This window comes from Rhinolophus sinicus, chromosome 2 (genome assembly GCF_057876585.1).
Source record: "Rhinolophus sinicus isolate RSI-liver-muscle chromosome 2, RSI-T2T, whole genome shotgun sequence".
Taxonomy (NCBI): domain Eukaryota; kingdom Metazoa; phylum Chordata; class Mammalia; order Chiroptera; family Rhinolophidae; genus Rhinolophus; species Rhinolophus sinicus.
Window position 1 is genome coordinate 137453719 of NC_142502.1, and position 22801 is coordinate 137476519.

A 22801-nucleotide genomic window follows, 5' to 3' on the forward strand; every position below is an offset into this window, starting at 1 on the left:
CCCCGATGCTGAGAATCTGTCTCTTGGTCCCTCCCTATTCGAGCCTCCTGACTGCACAGACCCGTTGGTCCCCTCCCAGGATGGTCCCGTGGGTGGGGCTGTGACAGGACACAGGCGTCCTTACCACTGTGCAGCCGTTGTAGAGGTTATGCTGGTCCTTGTGGGCGTGGGCACAGAAGTCCATGCAGGCCGTGACCCCCGAGAAGGGCCGCCCTTCCTTCAGCCCCAGGCGGCAGTCGATCGCTATTTCCTCATTGGTCACCTGTGTGGATGGCCAAGGAGAGTTGCTCACGTGGCCTGAGGTGAGTGGCCCTGATTCTGCACCTGGGGAGGCCAGGTCTTGGAGGAGGGAAGTTAAGGATTACAGGTGCCTTGCCTTTGGGCCAGAGGAGGGAGGTTTTCTGGCTAAGGCGCCTGTAGGAACCAGTTCCTCCTGGGTTATCTCAGGTCCCCCTAGCCTCATCTGGGAGAGGCAAGGCTGGCAAGGGACAGGCACTTGAGCCTCGGCAGTAGGAACCAGACCAGAGGCGGTGGCCGGGAATGCAGACCAGGGATGGAGGAGAGGTGGTCTGGGACGCAGTCAGCGGCATGGTGTGAAAAATGGATCTTATCGAAGAACTGCATCACTGCTCCATCTCTGGCTGGGCTTAAGGAGCATAGAGGAGCCCACTCCCCGTTTCCCTACTTCAGGGAGCCTGGAGAGGGATGGGGATGACATGTGGGTAGAGAATGGCCCAGGAGCCAGTACCTGGTTCTGGTAGGCCTGGGGGGCCAGCCGCTTGTACAGGGGCGCAACTTCGGTAGCCAGGTCCTGGAAACTCTTTCGGAGCACTTCTTCCTGTGGAGAGAGGAACAGTCACATATCCAGAGTAGCCTGCCTGGCAAAATGAACACTGGAAATCAGCCAGCACTCCAGAACCATCGCCATTCCAGAACTACGTGCCATTGGGAAGGTAGAAAGTAAGGTACCACCAGGTAGTTTTCACTGTGTTCCCTCTGTGAGGGGTATGGTACCGTGTCTGTTTGAAAATTGGAGACACTGAAGCTCACCAGGAAAAGCCCCTGCCTGAAGGCCAGTCAGCCCGACTGCTAAGCCACTGCTCTCTTAGACTCGCTCCCAGTGCCGCTCAGCACACAGAAAACGGTTCTTGCTTTCGAGTCCTCCACACCCTGGGTTAGAGGTGCGGTTTGGTAGCGTGTAAAAGCATGAGCAATGAATGGGGATCCTTCTTCCCATGTTACAAACAGGTCAATAAAGGCCGAGATGGGTGATCAAGGTCTATGCTAGGAATTCCACAGCCAGCCAGGCGCACAGCCTGTCCTGAGCCAGGTACACAGATTTCAAAGCTTTGTTTTCTATACACACCATATCATGTGTTAGTCACAAGCCACATGTGGCTATTGAAATATAAATTAATTTTAATTAAAATTAAATACAATTCAAATCCAGTCCCTCTGCTGCACTGGCCACATTTCAAATGTCCAGTAGCTCCATGCGGCTCCTGCCCTGGACAGCAGAGAACATTCCCATCATCACAGAAAGTTCCAATGGACAGTGCTGCCCTAGACGAAGCAGCAGCCCCCAACTACACTTGGTGGAAAGTTTTAGGTGTCCACAGCCGAACTCTGGGCCTCTGAGGGTAGCGAGTAGGGCTGTGGAAGCTCCTAGCAGGCCTTGAAGAGTTTTCGGAAAGGGCATGAAGAGCTTTCAGAGAAGAAAGCAGGAGAAAGCGGGGAGAGAAAAAGAACCCACTTCACAGAATTAGAAACGGAAGAACGAGACCAACTGCTCAGCTGTCCATCGAATGGGGCTGGCAGAGTTGCCAGTCACCCCTGACGGCACCTCTCAGGCTGCCATCCAGATGCTGCCACTAGCACAGTGGGCCCAAAGCCAGCCCAGTTTGGAGGTGAGCTCGTGAACTCAGGGAAAACACGCCTGGGCTGAAACCCTGACTTTGCCATTACTGCCCTGGGCGAGTCATGTGCCTCACCTGGAAAGTGAGGGGTAATGGTGCCGAGGTCATCAGGGTGTCATGAAATTAACTGAGAGGTGCTGGGCAGAGCACCCAGCACTTAGTAAGGATACAGGCAATGGCAGCTGATGGAACGGGAAATACCGGTGAGCAATTAAGTCAATGCATTTTCATTCCTAATTTCTGCATTCACCTCTTTGGGGCTTCTGCACTCATTGAAGCAAATGCATTTGCTGCTTCTAGGGAGGGCGGATGCTGTCGTAAATAAAAGTCTAGCGTCAAATCAAACCGTTAGACTAGTTCACGCAACAGTCTAAAGCCAGGCTTTGCGGATAAAAAGTGTTCTAAATTTGAATATGCTTCCTTTGACTTATGAATAGCAAAGCTTGGAAATCTGAACTAGAAGTTTCTACATGGTATAGAACAAATGTGCCCCAGGGCAGTCCCTGCCCCAGGGAAAAGGGAGAATCTCTTCTGGTTCGAGGAGCTTTGGGAGGTAGGGGCTGGCATGGAGATGTTACCTGGATTCCAGCAGACGGACCCAGAATCCCACCCTCACAGGAGCTCAGGCAGGAGGGAGCCATGGAGGCTGGAGGGGAAGTGACAGAGAGCCCAGCTAGGCCCGAGACTTCTTTGCATTTGGAACCTCTCAAGATGGCCTTCACCATGCAGACAGCAGAGGGGAGGTGGCAGAGGGGGAGGTGAGCTAACCTGATGCTTCTGGTACCTACAGCCTGAGCGGAGCCGACAGTGAAAACCAGAGGCCCCTGTCCGGTTGTCAATGGGTTGAAAAGGAGGCCAGGCCTCCGGTGAGGAGACTGCAGAGGAAGCCTCAGGCCTACAGGCCATGTCATGTGAATGCCAGCCCAGTACCTGAGGACTAGGCCAGGCCCCCAGGGAGGAGACAACGGGACAACTGCACAGAGAGGTCTGTCCAGCAGCCGGACAGAATGAGGGACGCCTTGGGAAGCCCAGCACTGGCCCAGAGAATGGCCCAGGACCACAGGCCGCTTCCTGCTACACCTCCCAGGAAGACGTCTTGGGAAAAATGAAGGAAAGAAATTACCCTTTAAAAGGGTCAAATTCTGATAAGGAATTCGAATATTTACCTTAAAGAGACTGTTTTAAACTGGAAGAGTCTGACGCACCTGTAATTGGGAAGCCTAATTTTTCACTCATTGCACCTCTTCACACATTATTTCACAGCAAGAGAAGCACAGAAAGCAACTTCCGTTTTCTGTACATCTGAGTCATGTTAACCTCACCTCCCAGCTGGACAATGAAAGAAAGCAGGTGGGACAGGGCGAGTGGGAGGGTCTGGCGGCTCCGTGAACGCTCCTCACCTCTTTGGGGTTGTCCCCGGCAAGGCGGAACTTTCGAGGTGTCTTGCTCCGAGCATATTTGCAGCCGTTGAAGTACATGCTCCAGGAACACCCAAAGGAGAAGGAGGCACCGCAGGTGTTGGGGTCTTTGCCTTGGCAAGCGCAGGTCCGGCTGCAACACACATCACGTGTTAGGCACACACTACACTTTTTTGTTCTGGAATCTTTCCTCCTCCCTCAGGGAGAAGTCCTGCTGAGGCCTGGCATCCACTGGCTTCCCAGTGACAAGGACCACATCCCTCCCCACCCTCAATGCCTCTCCTAAGTTTCCTTGAGTAGAGAGCCAGCGCTGAGCATCCCGTTCTGTTCCCACTCCTGGGCCTGGAGGTCTGAGTCTGTTGTTTGGGAAGTGCACGTGGGTTGTTAAAGTGGAAAGAATCTCATCAAAAAAAACAGGAAGTTTTATATTTTGCCTTAACTTTAATATCTTGACCAGCTCTAACACAGACCACACAGACAAGGGAATGAAGTGAACCACGGGGTCTGAACACACCTGCTTCCTGCAGGTCCAGGGGCTGACAAGCCTTTAAACCAATAAATACTGCCATAACAGTTCAACTCTTAATTAAATCCAGACACAACCCAAATGCTCCTCAACTGGGGAACGACAGACAGTGATACGTCTGGGTAATGGAATACGACTCGGGAGTGAAGAGGGCTGGGCTGCTGACGCACATCCGCAGAAGACGTTTGGAAACACTGTGCTCAGGGGAAGAAGCCAGACTCAAAAAGCTATACACTGTGTGGGTCTGTTTATATGACATTCTTGCAAAGGGAGAGGAAACAGAATTGGTGGTTGCTGGGGTGGGCGAAGAGCCTGTCTATTAAGGGACACGAGGGAAAAGTTTTGGATGATGGAACTGTTCTATATCTGGATTACGGTGGTAGTGGTACATGACTGTGAACATTTGTCAAAACTCTTCTAACTGTAACCTCAAAGGAGGAATTTTACTCTAAGTGAAAACAGCTTGATTTTTAAAAATGGGGAAAAACCCTGTAAGGGCAGTTTTTTTGCCTTATGTTAGTGGGGCACTCACACACTTTCACACTTACTAGCATCACTAGAGCCTCAGAGTTGATCAGGGCACAAGAGCAACCCTGAGCCAAGTTCACAGATGCTCCCCAGCCAGGACCAGAACCCGGCTCGGGATCCGTGGGTATAAGCATTTTTTCCACCCAAGGCCTAACTCTGTAGGACAAACAGGGCCCTGGGTCTGAGGGCGAGTGGTTTCCCAGAGTCCCTGCATCTGCTGCCCGGGGCCCTGGCTACATACTCATCGTTGAGGCCACATCTCCGGCTGGTGGGGTTCCCGTACTTCCGGAGGGTATCAGTGAGCTCCTGGTACAGTGTGTCTCCCAGGCTGCGGGGGATGCCCTCCCAGGCCAGGATGAGGATGACGATCACGGCATTCTGGCAGTGGTGGCCTGCCCGCTGCCGCACAAGGCACAGCAGCTTCTCCTCCAGCGTGTGCCGGCGGATCACCTGCAGGGGCGGGGCGGGCAGGTGCCGTTAGCCGCGGGGCCAGCAAACACACTCCTCTGCACAGGAGGCCACACACCCCTCACTTCTGCCGACCAGACCTGCGTGTGCAGGTCTTTAGGGCAGTGTCCTGGGGTGTCCCACCTGGGCAACAGCAACCACACAGGCTGCGAGACCGTTATAATTAGCGAACGAAAAACTCAGAAGTTATTTTTCTAAAGAAGAAAATAAGAAATGATTATTATGCAATCTAAGTTATTGGCGATTTATGTAGACTTAGGAATGAAAATACAGAGATAAAATTCTAAGCCAAAATATATTCAGAGACTTTCACGTTGTCCTAAAACATTGGGAGAGAAAATACTGCCTATCTGTGTTTTCAGTTAGAAAGCAATGACCTTGGTGCTGCAAAAACCAGTTTTTGGCAGTTCCTCATACAGCTAACCATCCAATTACCACACGACTAGGCAACCCCATTGCTAGATATATACTTAAGGGAACTGAGAGCGGGGACTCAGACACCTGCACCCCCATGTTCAGAGCAGCATTATTTGCATCAGCCAAAGGCGGAATCAATAGTGTCCATCGACGGATGAATGGATAAACAAAACGCAGCATGGCCAGACGGTGGATTATTCAGTCTTAAAAAGGAATGAAATTGTGACACCTGCTACAACGTGGATGAATCTTGAGGACATGACGCTGAGTGAAGTACACCAGACACAAGAGGACAAATACTGTATGATTCCACTTATATGAGGTACCTGCAGCAGTTAAACACATAAAGAAAGTAGGACAGTGGTTGCCAGGTGCTGAGGGGGAAGCGGGAAGGGGGAAGGGGGAGTTTAACAGGTAGAGTGTCAGAATGGGACGACGAAAAAGTTTTGGAGATAAGATTGTGGTGACGGTTTCATAACAATATGAATGTAACTGATATCACTGAACGGTACACTTAAAAATAGTTAATATGGCAAATTTTGTTATGTATATTTTAATATAATTTTAAAAAATTAATAATGTAATATACCCCAAATCACTGAATTGTATACTTCAAATGGGTGGACTGTATCATATGTGACTCAATAAGGCTGTTGACAGAAAGCAAGGGCCTTGGGCACTGCAGTCCTCTCCCCCTCAGGCCCCGGCCATTCCCTCCCCCAGGTTCTCACCTCCCTCTTCACTCACTCGCGAAACACTGTCCTGGCTAACAAAACAGTATGTCAAGGCAAAGGGCCCTGGGAGCTGGGGAAGGAGGTGGCTGCATCTCCCCAGAGGATCCCAAGTAATTCTGTGAGCAGATAAGAGGTGGGGGCCTGTGAAGAGCGGAGACTGGGAAGGGCTCTGAGTGTCCGGCTGATGGACACGGACCCAAGGCGGGGGTTCCAAGGACTATAAGCAAGGGGCTTATTTTTGTAAATAGCTTCATGCTGTAGAAAGGGGGGGACAGATGGTTGGGAGAGCAGAGAGACTAGGAGGCCAGTTAGGAAACCATGGACGTAACACAAGCAAAACACCAAGTCTGGAACGAGAGCAGTGAAGAATGAAATAGGAAAAGGAACCGATTCCAGAGACACTCAGGAGAAGGGTGACTTTGGGACCAGCTGATGACAGGGGCTGGAAAAGTCTTAAAGGACTTCCATGTCATTTAAGTGTAGGAGAGTGGGTGGGTGTTGTTAACGGGGAACACACCAGGGTTGGGGTACTTTGGAACCCCCAAGTGGCTACCGCATTTCCCCGAAAATAAGACCTAGCCGGACCATCAGTTCTGATGTGTCTTTTGGAGCAAAAATTCATATAAGACACAGTATTATATGATATAATATATATGATGTGATACCTGGTCTTACATTATAGTAAAATAAGACCTGCTCTTATATTAATTTTTGTTCCAAAAGACGCTTTAGAGCTGATGGTCCGGCTAGGTCTTATTTTCGGGGAAACACAGTATTTCCAGTAGGGCCTGGACGTCAAGAGGCGCCCTGGCTGGAGACAGACTTGTACATCAGTGATGTACATCGTGAGTACATCAGTGCGGGGAGTGTCTCGGGCAGCCAGGCAGGTGATGTAAATGGGGGACGCAGGCCAGACGTCAGACCAGGGCGTGGTGTGGACCAGGGTGTGGTGTGGACCAGGGTGTGGTGTGGACCATGGCACCGCAAAAAGCACCTGCCCCTTCAGAAGGAGGAAGCCAGGCCACCTCTTCATCAGTGTAGGGAGTGTCACGCTGCATGGAGGCAATTCCAGCCTAGTGCAGCTACCTCTTCCAATTTTGTAAGGAGAAAATAGAAATCTATACTATTACATGAAATCTCCCTTTAAAAAGACGAGAATACCAAATTCAATAATTTTGTGGCAAAATACACATGATACAAAATTGACCATTGTAGCTATTTTGAAGTGTACAGTGCAGAGGCACTAAGTACACTCCCACTGTTGTGTAACCATCACCAGAATTTTTCTGTCTGCAGAACTTTCCATCTTCCCAAACAGAAGCTCTATACCCATTAAACACTAACTCTCCATTCTCCTGACCTCAGCCCACACTTAGTAACCACTATTCTACTTTCCGACTCCACGAATTTGACTACTCTGGGTAGCTCATATAAGTGGACTCGTACAATATTTGTCCTTTTGTGATGGGTTTTGTTTCACTTCGCATAATGTCCTCAAGGTTCATCCATGTGGAAGAAGGTGTCAGAATTTCCTTCAAAATGTTAAAGAACACCTTGGATGCTAAGGAAAACACATCTCCAGGTCATGAGTTTCTGCTTTGAGCCATGGTGAAAATGGTGCCCCCCAGTCCCCCCATGGAAGCATCAATTATATCTTTTTTTTTTTATTGTTTTTTGGGATCTGTGACACCTGAACACACACATGTGTGTTGGAACTCCCAGTAAGATCGCCTGGCTTCCCACACACTGAGCTCGGCACATCAGGGCAGCCGCACAGACCTGCAGGTACTGGTAAGACAGTGGTCTGTGTGACTGGGATTGCTGAGGCACTATTGTCAACCTCGGCTCAGTGTCTTACTGCACTCCTGGGACATGTGTTCGGAGCATGCAGGGAGACACCTGTTCTGTCAAGCTGTGACTGAGCCACATCCTTTTGGTTTCCCAAGTGGCAAACACACACATGTCACTAGGCACAAGCAGAAGCTCTCTGTGGCCACACTGTCACCAGCCTATGGGTGCAACTCAAGAAAACAATAAGGAGGTGCTCCCTACCCACACTCTATGAAGGAACCCAGGACGGAATGCAGAGTGCCAGCATCAAAGGCAACGAGAGGCACGGATACAGCAGCACCCGAGCATGGCAACACACATGGGTCACACACCATCACAGAATCACAAACATCTCACCTAGATCCTGGGCAGGAATTCCTGCAACACTGAACTGAGAACAACACAGCACCCAATAGAACCACAAATCTATCCTCCTGTATCCTCTATTCCCACCCTTGGTACTTAGTTCCACTCCCTGGGGATCCCCAGTAAGTCTCATGCCCCTAATGGGCCTTCACATACCTGCCTTCTGACCTGTTACGTTTACAGACTGGCCCATGCAACATCTCTGCAGTTTTTCTACCAAAAGCCCATTTTTCTTTTATTTTCTAGCATGCTCCCGTTTATTCTGAGCCTTCAGAATGCTACGTGGGTCACTCTTCTACTCCCATGCTTGGTGACTTTCATACTTTGTCTAGGCCACCTTAAAAATCAGAGATTATGGGCCGACCCGGTGGTTCAGGCAGTTAGAGCTCCATGCTCCTAACTCCGAAGGCTGCCGGTTCGATTCCCACATGGGCCAGTGGGCTCTTAACCACAAGGTTGCCAGTTCAATTCCTCGAGTCCCACAAGGGATGGTGGGCAGCGCCCCCTACAACTAGATTGAACACGGCACCTTGAGCTGAGCTGCCACTGAGCTCCTGGATGGCTCAGTTGGTTGGAGCGCATCCTCTCAACCACAAGGTTGCCGGTTCGACTCCTGCAAGGGATGGTGGGCTGCGACCCCTGCAACTAGGAACGGCAACTGGTCCTGGAGCTGAGCTGCACCCTCCACAACTAAGATTGAAAGGACAACTTGACTTGGAAAAAAAAAAAAAGTCCTGGAAGTACACACTGTTCCCCAATAAAGTCCTGTTCCCCTTCCCCAATAAAATCTTAAAAAAAAAAATAAAAAAAAAATCAGAGATTACCATTGGCTATCTGGTTCATCTCACTGCTTTCTTAACATACATTTGCTGAGTACCCATGATATGCCTCAACTTGGTTCCCAAGATCCTGGCCAGTCAGCTCTAGAACTTGTCAGGCATACTGCTTTCAGCTAAAGGTTCTGGTTAGGGGTTCAGGCTACAAATAGGGACACGAACCCTGGTTGGAAAAGAAAGCCCAGGCTCTAGACATGGGACCAGGTAGGACGGGGAGAGCCACAAGAGGCACTGTCCCACTTGCTGTGGCCACATACCACTGTCCTAGGCTCTTGACACCACTCTGCTACCAAGAATAATCTTTCCTTCCTGGTGTTTGCTAGTGACTTCCCCAGGGGGGCAGGGAAGGGAACACCTGCCTCTTTCCAACTTCTAAGGAGGGGGTACTCTTTAGATGAGCCCTACCAACCAAAACACATAGGGTGTTTGGTTGCTGTGTAGACAAAAAAACAAGAGAAGTCTATCCCACTATAGTAGATGGTTAGAAAACACACACACACACACACACACACACACACACACACACACACACCTGCCATTTTCTTGACACTGTAAGAGCTCTATGATCTACCACCATTTGTTCTTCTTGTAAAAAACAATTTCTTTCTTCTGACCTTTTATCTTCACTCATCAGATACAGGAATTTCCCCACCTCTGGGAATGCTGTCACTATGCATTCCCTGCCATCTGGACTTCTCTTTCAAAGCTACTGTCACCCACCAGGGCTCAGGGATGTCACCCATGAGCTGCTTCACCCTTTGGACAAAACCTCAAGTTCACAGGGCTCCCTGTGCTCCGTTCTGGGCTCTGTCCAGACCCCAGAGGACACACTGAGAACCAGTTCCTCCCACTCCATCATTCTGCTCTCCTCTCACAGCCCTAGGAACTGTCCTCACACTTTACCTGGGTGCCTCTCTCCTTCCTGCCCAGGTCACCATGCTCTTCCCAGCCCTCGGTATGGACACACAGGTCCTGGCCAGGTGTTACCGCTTGATCATGGGTATCGAAGGGCTGGCAATGTATATTCTCTTCTTCAGTGCCATCCACTGAAAAGAGCCAGCTGTTTTCTTTCCTTCAAGTGCTGTTTCTGTCCCTAGCTCTACCTGTGCTCTAAGGATCTTTAGTTTCCTGCCCAAGACTTTGGAATTCCTGCACTGCATGAATTAGCCGAAGAAAGGGGCAGATGTCACTTCCGTGATGGGTCCTCTGCGGGGGTAACGCCCTCCCCTCCGATCAGCCCTAGACAGACATAGCCTCTCACTGAAATGACCATCTTCCATGAGGGTGGGGACAACAAGCTTCTTCATACCTGTGAATGCTCTACGTAGTTCCAGATTCTTTTGTTGTATATAATTCTGCAATACTGACTGAAAATTGCTACAAACAGACAGGGGGTAGTTCAAGTTCAGACACCTTTTATGTTCATTAAGTACAAAGGTGCAAAGGCCTGGGGTAGATACAAGATAAGAACAGGCATGTGCCCAGATGGACACAGGCTGACAAAGGGCATTTACCATCGTCCCTCACGCCAAGTGAGCCACGTGAGAGTTCACTCAGCCTTCCTGCCTTTGTGCATATGACTCTCACCAGGAATGCTGCTCCCCTCACCTCAGCCCGCTTAATATGTCCCTGCAAACACAGCCCCACGCACGGCCACCTCCTCCGGGAAACCTAGCCTGATGTTCCTGCCCCCGAACTCTCTAGTACCAAGTTGGCCTCTCCAAGTTAAACCTCGATTATTCACGTTGCTGTGATGTTGTTTCATGTGTCTCGGCATCATAAGCAGCTGGAACATAGGGACAGAGCCTTCGCTTTTCCCCGCATGTCCCCCTACCAAGCACCCAGCATAGTGCTGGGCTCCAAGCCCCTGATGACCTTGCTGCTGCCCCTGAGCACTCTGTCTGGGGTGGTTCTAGAACTCTCTTTGTGGATTGGAAGCACCTTTGTGGTCAGAAAACTTTGATTGGGTGAAACTGGTGTCTGAGTGACTGACATCTTCCTGCTGAGACACTCGGGCTGCCTTACAGGAAACAGTGGCTCAGAAGCAAGGTAGGGGCAAGGCTGTCCCTCAACTGCCTAGCCTTGCCCCTTCCAGACAGGAGACAGAAACGCCGGAAGCTCCAGGGACACAGAAGGGCAGAGGAGTCAAAGAGTTGGCACAGTGGGGCCCGTCTTGGGTAAGACACCATCTCCAGCTCCCTCTTTAATTCTCCAAAAAGCTCTGAACCACGGGGACGGTATGAGCTGAGAATAACAACTAGAGCAGTTCGGAGGTCAACCCAGGATGCCAGGTGCCGGCATTTAAATAAAAGGAGGACAAAGAGCTGGGGGAAAATGACTGTAACTAAGCACCAGATGCCAGCTCCAAGATTCCCTGGACAGTAAACATGTCTGCTTCTTCCACAGCCCAACCCTGGAGAGTGAGGCCCAGCTTTGGCCATGGGGTCAAGACACTCACCCACTTTGCAATGGGACAGCCACGTGAGCTCTTCCCCTCCTTCCCGGTGTAGATGACCTTCTCAATCCGGATGGCTTTCCCCTTCTCTCCATACCTGGAGAGGGAGACAGAAGCATCATTAGCACAGCAGAGCCCAAAGGAGAGCAACTTACAGTAAGAAGGCAAGCCCCAGTGGGTTTCTAGTTACTGTGGGGGCAACAGAGGAGAAAGAGAAAGATGTGAATGTTTATTCTGTGCTTAGAGCCTCTGGGGACACAGTGGCCACTTCCAGGTTCCCAGGGCCTCTGGTCCATCTGGTCCAGCTCTGTCCCAGGGCAGAGGGGGAAGTCCAACAGAATGTTCCTGATTATTGCCTCTGAGCCTCCAGAAAGGTACTCAAACCAAAGGCCAAATGCAGGCATTTGTATCCAGCCCTGTTGGCCGAGTCACCCCCAGAGTTAGCTATTTATAAATTCAATACACACAAGAAAATAAATGGGGAAACCCTTATTATTCTCTTTCAGCAATCCCCAGCTGACACTTGAACATGATGAGGGCAGCTGAGGCTGGGGGGAAGTGACCCTACAAAGCACAGACTGGCTCCGAGATTCCCCCGGACAGTAAACTCATCTGGTTCCCGCACATACTCCTGCCTTGGCCCCCACACATGTGCACACACTCCCGGATTCTGAGACCATCTAATTCACCACAGCACATTCAGAGGTGATGCAACTATGGGCCCCAGAGCTGAACTGATCTGCCCAAGGCCACACAACTACCTGGGGGCCACGATGCTTAAAGTACAGCCTTGGAGGTCAGACAGACTGGGCTCGAGCGCCAGCCCAGCCACTTTCTTGCTAGAAGGACTGTGGTCCAACGACTGCATTTCTCTAAGCCTCAGCTTCCTCATCTGTAAAATGGAGATAAAAATAATTCCTACCTCCTAGGCTTTGAAAAAGATCAAATGAGGTAATCCACAGGGAGTGCATTATTTAAAGTGCTCTGAAGTTCCTGGCATGAGGGAGGAGCCCAATAAATATTAATTAGTCTTAATAATGTAAACAGCCATCTTACTGAATTGTCCTATTTTTAATAGCTTTTTGGTTTCAAGTACAATATTATATCGTCTGCAAATAGCGGTCATTTGCCACCTCCCCCTTTCCGCTCTTTATGTCTTTATTTCAGTCTCTCATCTCTCTGTACTGGCCAGTGCTTCTGAGGTATGAGCAAGCATCTTTGCTTATTTCCTGAATTTACCAGTTGTGAATAGCTGGGAACCAGAAATGTTCCCAACTATTCACAACTGAGCACAAAGTTAGCTGACTTTGGGATGGAGACAGAGACTTCCTTATTTTGAAGGGTTCCACTAAGGGTTTCCTGTTCTAAGGATTTTTAATCAAGAATTGATTACTTCTGTCAGGTACATTTTTTAGCACCTAAGAAGATAGACGATTGAATGGTTTTTCTCCTGTGGTCAATTAACATGGCATGCTATTTAAACAGATTGTCTAAATCAAACTGTCCTTAGATTTCTGCAATGAACCCAATTACGGCACACTATTTTAACATGCTATTTAATAGAACATAATATTATCATAGCTATTATGATTATACATGTTGTTTACATATGCTATATAGTTACCCATATGTTCTATCTCATCCACTCCACTTCTAGAAATCTCTACCTCAGAAATAACTGTACAAGATTTAGGAATTAGATTTATTGTTGCATCACCAACAGAAAAATCAGAAACAACTTAAGTGTCCAGTATAGGGCTGGCTAAATAAAATATAATAAATATAACAAATTTCCACACAGTCAATGGCAAACCACGTAGCCATCAAAAAGGAGTTGACAGAATTACATGTACTGACATGGAAGAAATTAAGGGGGGAAGCAGCTGCAAACAGTGGGCATAGTATGACTGATTCCATTCAAAATTTCTTTATATCTATATATATATATATTTTTGTAAACACTTCAATTTTTTGAAAAAAGTTGAAAGGTAAGCATCATTTCTTTGAAAGTTTCTTCTGGGAAGGATAATTGCTAGAAAGTTGTCTTCACTCTAAACTTTTTTAAAAGGTCTCTTACAGACATGTTTTATTTTTGTGATTGGAAAAGACAGCAAATATTTTTTAAAATGCTGATCTCAGGGTTCTCTGAGTTCTCTAGTTCACTCACGTCTCAGTGAAGAGTTGAAAAGTGTTTCTGATCATTACCATGTGAAAATTCCAAGGCTCTGTTAGTCCCTTATAGAATGTGCTTGAGGACGGGACTCGGGGGAGTTTATATAGCGTGCTCTGGCTCAAGAAAAAAGACCAGATAGTGCCGCTTTTGTTTGGCTCCTGGAAAGCTTTCAATTCAACAAGCATTTATCAGGAAGCGGCCCCTGAGTGCAGAGCCGGGGCACTCGGTGCTGGGGTCGCTGTGGGAAGAACAGCCCGAGGTGACCACACTGCTCTCACCAAAATGGACAGGATATCATGTTCCCCACAGGAGGGTGAGCTGAGGACACTGACGCGGGCTTTCTGACCAGGACCTTCTGCACCATCCCACCCTTGAGAAAAATGCTGCCTGCAGTCAACTTCATATTTGAGAGCAAATAAAAGGGGGAAGCACTGAATGACGAGCTAGACTTTTTTTTTTTTTTTAAACCAGAACTGTCTCAATGCTTAAAGACAACCAGCCAACTCTGGATTTAGTTCCTTTATCTTGAACATGTCACTTCCTGGCCTACTATTAAGGGGCCCTTTTAGAATTTAGATGAATTCTTAGACCCTAAACTAAGTCTGCAAGGACAGGCTGAAACCTTATTCTCGAGGGTAACCTGATCATCTTACCTAGTAGTTCTTACAGGTGGGGCCAGGGCCACCTGGGAACTCGGGAGGAACGCAGACGCCAAGGTCCCACCCCAGACCTGCTGGGTCAGAAACCTGGGGGGTGGCACCCCGCGATGTGTACTCTCACAAGCCCTTCAGGAGACTGCGGCACGCCCAAGTTTCAGAACCACTGATCTAAAGTGCTGTTTTTTTCGGGGTTACCTCTATCACACAGTAATGAGACCAGCTCCCCCAAACTCCGAGGATTTGCTAGCACAGTGCTGGCTCTTCATTTCTAGAATAAACATTTAATGAGCCCCTAGGCTGAAGGGAAGCCCCTTCCAATAGAGGACACGTGGCACTGTGTAGCACACCTTTCTCACATACGGATTTGAACAACTGACTCCAATTACCTATGGAAGTGAGGAGCTGGGTACCCAGGAAGTGTGGAATGCATAAATACATTGGGATTATATTTTAGAATTTGCTTTGACTCCCCCCACTTCTCCAAATCTTTACCAGGCATAAGTGAAAAGCACCAACATAAGCACACTTCCCCTCCCTGCCTTCAGCCAGCTCCTGGCAGTACAGTGGTCCTGCAGAGAAAGGGTCCAGGACAAGGTCTAGGGAAGAGACAGCCTGGCCCATTCACAAACTAGACCCCCCGTCAGGTGATATTCATCAATTGTTCATTTCCCTCCTTGTTTCCGAAAGGAATTTAAAGAGATTTCTATACGCTAAAAATGGCAGGTGATGGAATCAGAGTAAAGCAGGAAACAAACATGATGTTGTGCACAAAATGTAAACAGTGGGGTCTTGTGTGTTTTTGAGATGAGCCTGGAGCATTTCATCATATGAAAACTCAAGGAATTAGAATCAAGTCAAAAGGAGGCAGGAGTGAGCCTGAATAGGCCCCGATGGGCCAACGATGAGAACTTACGTTCCTCCTAACGGGGAATCTGCAAATCTGCCTCGAAGCTTACTAACTGCCAACATAAAGATGGAAACGCAATCTGTTACATGATTTACAAGGTCCTCAAGATAAAAATAAACCAGTTGCTGAGGAAAAACATGAGTATTCCTGGTCTGGAAAGGAATTCCTCCCTTGGATCAGTTTCTGAAGAATCTACACTTGGCTGTTATTTTTAAAGCAATGAGAGGGGAAGAAAAGGACAAATCTCAACTTTATCACTATCTCTTAATCCTTGTTTTAAAACACACTCTCCTATAACTAAAAATTATTTAGACAGCTATCTAGAAATCTTGTAAAATTGTGACCAAGAAACAAACACACACAAAAACTGTCTCAGATCAAACGTGTACATTTGGACTCCCCCACAGCCCTCAAACTGCAAAGATAAATGCGAGGATCCCTTACAAAAATCCATGGCCAAAATGACGCCTTGTCCAACCTTGAAACTGCAACGCATACACATGTGGGCACATGCACACACAGCACGCACACCCTGTTTTAAATCTGTTCATTCTCGTGGACTCAGAGGTGTCCTTTCAATCAGATCTGAATTTACAGATTGGGTCTTTGATCAACTGCTCTGCTGATGGGATGCATTGAATATGACTGTTTCCAGATGGTACAGGATGATAAAGAGTGATTACAGCAGATCACTGCCCGCCATCCATCTTACTTTTGTTCTTTCAGGGGAGTTATTATTCAGTTCAAAATCATGTTCCCTGCTATATTATTATAATGATGGGTTAGTCTGGCTCTCCTGGTCAGACAAAATCTGGTTCCTAAACTCTGAGCCACTCAGCCTTCCTCACATCTGTATGTATATGTAGGAACAAACATGTTTACGGCTATATAATCTTTGACTTCACTATTAAAATACTAATACTTGTTATAAAAAATGCAGCCAGTACATGTGTGTGTGAGGTGGACACCCTGTGTGTAGTATTTACTAATAAGCATGGGTTTACATATAGTCAATTCAGTTTATGCTCACAACCCTCCTGCTATCTTACCTCTCCATCTACTGGAACTCATAACGTTTGAGATCCCTTGTGAACACGTACACAGATTTTAAAGTCTCTATCTATACAAGCTGCTCATAAAACCGAAACAGAGCTATAAAGTAAAAACCCTATAGTCTTGGCTGTGAATTGGAAATGTCATTATAAACTCATGATGTATTAATATTTAATCACTAAACAATAACAAAAATAAAAAACCTACACACACATCTTAGAGCCTTCTAATAAAATGGCCTAGAAACAATGAGCAGCACCCCAGTAGCAATGAACATGCCAAGCACCCAGCGTCTGTTTTCTAAATACTTCTTCCCACAATAAAAGGAACCAGGACTCCTTGGATAAATGTACACACGAGCCCAGAACAGCCTGTCATACGAGAAATCAAGAAAGTGATTAAAGAGTCCTAGGATTGTGTCAAAAGGACTCAGGAGACAACCAGAACAGGCATCCACTGGCTAAAGATGACACAATACATTCCTCCTGTGGGAGGTACAAAATATCACCCATGAAGCAGTTTTGAAAAAAAGGAAGAAATAAAACAATCTGATTCTGATCAAGCCTTTAGATCTAACTACCGATTTATAGGATATACGGCAGATAACCAGGTTAATACCACAAGAAAGTCAGCAGCAAAATTCAGACGATGGGAAACTCTATAGGACATATAACCATTCAACCACATTTCTTCAATAAAAACTACTTCAAGAAAGAGTGAGAGAGAAAAGGGGGGAAGAGGATAGATGGAGGGCAGATCTACAGATAGAAACCCAAAAGCACCAGGGGTGAGAATCCCACATTCAACCTTCCACCGTCTGAATATCAACATTCCTTTCTGTATGTTATCTAGTACAAGGCAATGAAAATGAGAGAGGCTTAAAATCCATATTCTATTAATAACTTGCCCACTTTTCCTTGGACATCTGTACATCACTCACCGCTCCTCCATGAGTTCCCGGATAGAGGCTACCGTGGGGCCAGATCCAAGGTGAGTATAATACGGACCTTCATCTTTCTCCACTATTTGTTCTGCAGAAACACAGAGTAAACATTATTTGGAGACATCAATTCATCAACTTTCATTTAGAAAGGCAAACCACCAATAAAAAAATTAACGGGCACATTACAAAACAGGAACTTCAAATGGCTTTAAACATGTGACATTGTGTTCAACCCCATTAGAAATCAGGAAATACAAATTAAAATCACAATGAAATACCATTACACACAGGCCAAACTGGCAAAAATTTGCAAATCTAATAAGCATGTGTTGTAAAGACCGTGGTCTACCCACATTGGAATTCAGCTTCTTATTGTACATAGTCTAGACCACTCCACTCCTAGGTATCTGCCCAAACAAACTAAAAACAAGGGTTCAACAGTTGCTGTATGCACATTCACAAAAGCCAAAAGGTAAAAACAACAGAAGCATCCATCACCAGATAAACAAAATGTGTTCTAGCCATACAACACTATTCAACCATAAAAAGGGAAAAACCTTCTGGCACCTGCTGTAACATAGATGAACCTTGAAAACGTTATGCTACGTGAAATAAGCCAGACACGAGAGGGCAAATAGCGTATGATTCCACTTATATGAACTATCTAGGACCAGGCAAATTCAGTGAGACAGAAATTAGAGGTCACCAGGGGCTGGGAGGAGTGGGAATGGGGAGTTATTAATGGGTGCAAGGTTTCTGTTTATGGCAACAAAAAGGTTTGCGAAATAGACAGTTATATAACACTGTGAATGTAATTAATGCCACTAAACTGTACACTTAAAAACGGTTAAAATGACAAATTTTATGTTACGTATATTTTACCACAATTTAAAAAAAGAAAGGAATGAAGTACTGATTCATGCTACAATGTGGATAAACCTCAAAAACATTATGCCAAGTGAAAGCAGACACAAAAGATGACATACGGTATGAGTCCATTCATATGAAATATCCCAAACAGGTAAATCCATAGAAATAGAAAGCAGATTAGTGGTTGTAAGAAGCTGGGAGGAGGAAGAAATAAACTCCTCCTTAATGGATACGGGGTAACTGCTTAATGGATACGGGGTTTTATTTTGCAGTGATGAAAATGTTTTGGAACTAGGTGGAGGAGGTAGTTGCACAACATTGTGAATATATTAAATGTTATTGAATTGTTCACTTTAAAATGGTTAATTTTGTGTTATGTGAAGTTCACTGAATTTTTTTTAAAAAGGAAGAAACTACTGATTCACACAACAATATGGATTAAGTTTAAATAAAATTTTCTAAGTGAAAGAAACGAGACCCAAAAACTACGTACTAGTAACTCTGGAAAACAGTGCTTTGACTGGGTACTATATGGCTAAAAACAAAACGTACTTCACACAAATACTGTACTACAGTTGGAAAGTGTGTTTCATATCTAAGGAGACAGGACAACTAAATGCAATGTAGTATCCTGCATTGGGCTCTATAACAGAAAAGAAATATCAATGGAAAAATTGATGAAACCCAAAGAGTCTTTAGTTAATAGTTTTGTACCAACATTAATGTCTTAGTTTTAAATGTACCATAATTACATAAGACATTTTTATTAGGGGAAGGTGGGTACAGGGTATACAGGAACTCTCTGTACAACTTTGCAACTCTTCTACAAATGTAAAATTATTTCAAAATAAACCATTAAACAAAAAACTAGGCAGGAGGCCCAAATTTACTGATCCTGTCCTAGAGGAAATCTTGGCCACAAGCATCGAAACATGTACAAGAATTTTCACAGCAACACTACTTGCAGTAGTCAAAACTGGAAACAACCCATAATCTAGCAACAGTGGAACAGATACTTAAAATGTAGTAGTCATGTAACGGCATACATCCAGCAACTTGCAACAACATGGCTGAATATTACAACACAGTGAGAGAAAGAAGCATAGCACAGGACAAATACAGTAAGATTACACTGAAATAATATTCAAAACCAGGCTCAACTCTACTGTTTAGAGATCCATAGGTGGTAAAATTACTAGGTTGAACTATGAAATTGCAGATACTAAAATTTTTTTACCTACAATAAAATGGCAATTTCATATGGTTTAACTTTAATATAAAGAAAAACAAGGAAATCATTGTTTTTGGAAAGGAAACCACAAGTCAAGAGAGTGGTTACCTCTGGGGGATGGGAGAGGAATGTGATTGGGAAGGGTATACAAGGAACCTCTTAAAGGACCCGAGCACAGACTCCCTCCCTCACAGACACTCACCCTGGGCACTGGTGGAGGGACAGTGACTTGAGGGGCATCAGAGACATACAGGGAAAGACTGAGTTGTGTGGCTTTGGGGCAATGACTGGAGGGACAATTGCCATTTTCCCCATGTGGAGTCCTCTTCCCATGCAGCCAGCAGGCGGGTGCCATCTTTCCTGTGTTGAGCCCACCTCCCATGCCCATGGCCAAATCTGAATCTGCACTGGCCTGGTGACCTCTCCTCATGCCACCCAGGTGACTCCCTGGGACTCTGCCCCACGCAACTTGACCAACACCGGAAGCACTTTCTCGATGAGCAGCCAGTCATGCCCATGTAGTACTTTCTTGAACAACTCTTGGGGGTCTGTGGGCCCCACATGGGCAGTGACTGGCCTTGGTGTGCTCTGAGACATTTGTTGAGTAGCTCCAGGCTCAGCACAGGAACCAAACCAGAATCTACATAACCTCCTGAACACCTTGGTGACTCCCTGAGAACTCGCCTCACTCAACTCATGTACCATACAAGGCTTTACCAGCCACTGAGCCTTACAGGAGCAGCAGGTGGCAGCAAACCTCAGGGTGTCCTGGCTTTTTGCAGTTACCCCAGGCCTGGTACTGGTGAAAGTGATCCTTGGTTCGAACTTGGCCTCTCCCATGTGCCTCCAGGTTTAGCACAGGGAGCAACCAACCACAGCTTGCTTTGTAGCGCCTACCAGGTAGTCTCTGGCTGGTCACAGGCAGTGGGTGAACTGGGCCTGCACTGGAACCCCTCCCAAGAGGCCCCAGAACCAACATACTTGGAAGTGGGTTTCAGACCACACCACAGCAAAGGACCAGCCAATTAGCCCTACAAGTGGTACACCCAAAGGGTGGTCTCAGTGGCCACCAGAGTCCACTGGGAAAAATCCTGCTACATGGGGTAAGCACCCCTGCACAGCAGCCCATAAGCTGTGGACGTGGCTAAACCCCACAGCCAGTCAGCCTGAGAATCAATCCCACCTACTGATGTGCCAAGAGCAACCAAAGCTCACCTATAACAGGAGGGCACACACAACCCACACAAGGGACACTCTTGGAGCACCTGGTGCAGGTGACCAGGGAGACTGCCACTGGGCCCCATAGGGCACCTACTACAAAAGTCCACTTTAAAGACTGGGAGACACAGCAGATCTACCTAACAGATAGAAACAAACACAGAAAGGCAGCAAAATGAGGAAACAAAGAAATGTGTCCCAAATGAAAAAACAGGAGAAAACTCCAAATAAAGAGCTAAACAAAATGGAGACAAGCAATCTACCAGATGCACAGTTCAAAACACTAGATATAAGTAAGCTCAAGGAACTCAGTGAGATAGCAAGCATAAAAAAGGACATAGAAACCACAAAAAAGAATGAGTCAGAGTGAAGAATACAATAACTGAAATGAATGCCCTAGAAGAAACCATCAGCAGACTGGATGAAGCAGAGGATCAAATCAACGATTTGGAAGACAAGGTAGCAGAAAACATCCAAGCAGAATAGCAAAAAGAAAAAAAGAATCCAAAAAAATGAGGATAGTTTAAGGGACCTCTGGGACATTAAGCATAACATTTGCATCATAGGGGTACCAGAAGGAGAAGAGAAGAAAGCAAGGAATTGAGAACCTACTTGAAGAAATAATGACTGAAAACTTTCCTAACCTGGTGAAGGAAACAGACATACAAGTCCAGGAAGTACAGAGAGTCCCAAACAAGATGAACTCAGAGAGGCCAACACCAAGACACATTATAATTAAAATGCCAAAGGTTAAAGACAAAGAGAATCCTAAACGCAGCAAGAGAAAGGCCATTAGTTACTTATAAGGGAACTCCCATAAGACTGTTAGCTGATTTCTCAACAGACACTTTGCAGGCCAGAAGGGATTGGCACAAAATATTTAAAGTGATGAAAAGCAAGGACCTACAACCAACATTGCTTAGCAAAGCTATCCTTTAGAATCAAAGGACAGATAAAGAGCTTCCCAGACAAGAAAAAGGTAAAGGAGTTCATCACCACCAAATCAGTATTACAAGAAATGTTAAAGGTACTTTTTTAAAAAGAAGGGGGAAAAAAGATAAAAAATATGAATAAAATGGCAATAACTACGTATCTATCAACAATTACTTTAAATGTAAATGGATTAAATACCCCAATCAAAAGACACAGGGTGGCTGAATGGGTAACAAAATGCTGCTGATAAGAGACTCACTTCAGATTGAAAGACATATACAGACTAAAAGTAAAGGGATGCAAAAAGATATTTCATGAAAATGGAAACAAAGAAATATAAAAGCTGTGGTAGCAATACTTATACCAGTCAATTATATACATACTACTGTGTTTCCCCGAAAATAAGACCTAGCTGGATAATCAGCTCTAATGTGTCTTTTGGAGCAAAAATTATTGTAAGACCCAGTCTTATTTTACTATAATATAAGACTGGGTATAATATAATATAATATAATATAATATAATATAATATAATATAATACAATACAATACAATACAATACAATACAATACAATACAATACAATACAATACAATATAATATAATACCAGATCTTATATGAAGTTTTGCTCCAAAAGACGCATTAGAACTGATTGTCCGGCTAGGTCTTACTTTCGGGGAAACAGAGTATGTATATATAGAGTGTACCAAAAAAATATATACACATTTTAAGAAAACTGTATTAAAATTGTAATAATATATACCAATAACAAAGGATGAATACAAGTCATGTTTGACTTCTGCATCTACAAGAGGTGCTCAAAGTGGTTACCATCAGCATCCAGAAATTTCTGCTTGAGCAACGTTGACCAAAGTATCCATTTGTATATATTTTTTTGGCACCCCCAGTATATGTATGTGCATACACTCACACACAGACACACACAGACACACACACATACACACACACACACACGTCTAACCACTATGTTGTACACTTTAATATAAAATAATATTGAATGTCAAGAGTAACTGAAAAAAAATAATTAAAGAATACTTGTGACTGGAAAGAAAATAAATGGATTCAGAATACCAAAAGAAAGCTGTAAGATTGAAACAATGTTTAATTAACTAGTTCCAAAAAATTTCAGTATAGCATGTATAATATGCTAGTTAGTGTACACACAATCCCACATGTGTATATATGTACACATATGTAAGCATAAAGGTGTATATACTATTACCCACACTAAGAATAAGCATAAGAGGGGGCCGCCTGGTTAGCTCAGTTGGTTAGAGCATGGTGCTCTTAAGGTTGCTG

The 22801-nt window shown here is 45.7% G+C and overlaps 1 protein-coding gene across 5 annotated transcripts in view; it reads right to left on the minus strand.

Annotated features, from left to right (window-relative positions):
- The window catches only part of TET3 (tet methylcytosine dioxygenase 3), a 111549-nt gene that overhangs the window by 13063 nt on the left and 75685 nt on the right, over positions 1 to 22801 (minus strand). For all 5 annotated transcript variants that reach the window (XM_088796087.1, XM_088796088.1, XM_088796086.1 and 2 more), the window contains 6 exons: positions 17227 to 17317; positions 11498 to 11591; positions 4630 to 4838; positions 3317 to 3467; positions 749 to 838; positions 125 to 262 (listed from right to left, as the gene is read on the minus strand). In XM_088796087.1, coding sequence (XP_088652213.1) covers positions 125 to 262; positions 749 to 838; positions 3317 to 3467; positions 4630 to 4838; positions 11498 to 11591; positions 17227 to 17317 — 773 coding nt within the window. The remainder of the gene's footprint in view (positions 1 to 124; positions 263 to 748; positions 839 to 3316; positions 3468 to 4629; positions 4839 to 11497; positions 11592 to 17226; positions 17318 to 22801) is intronic.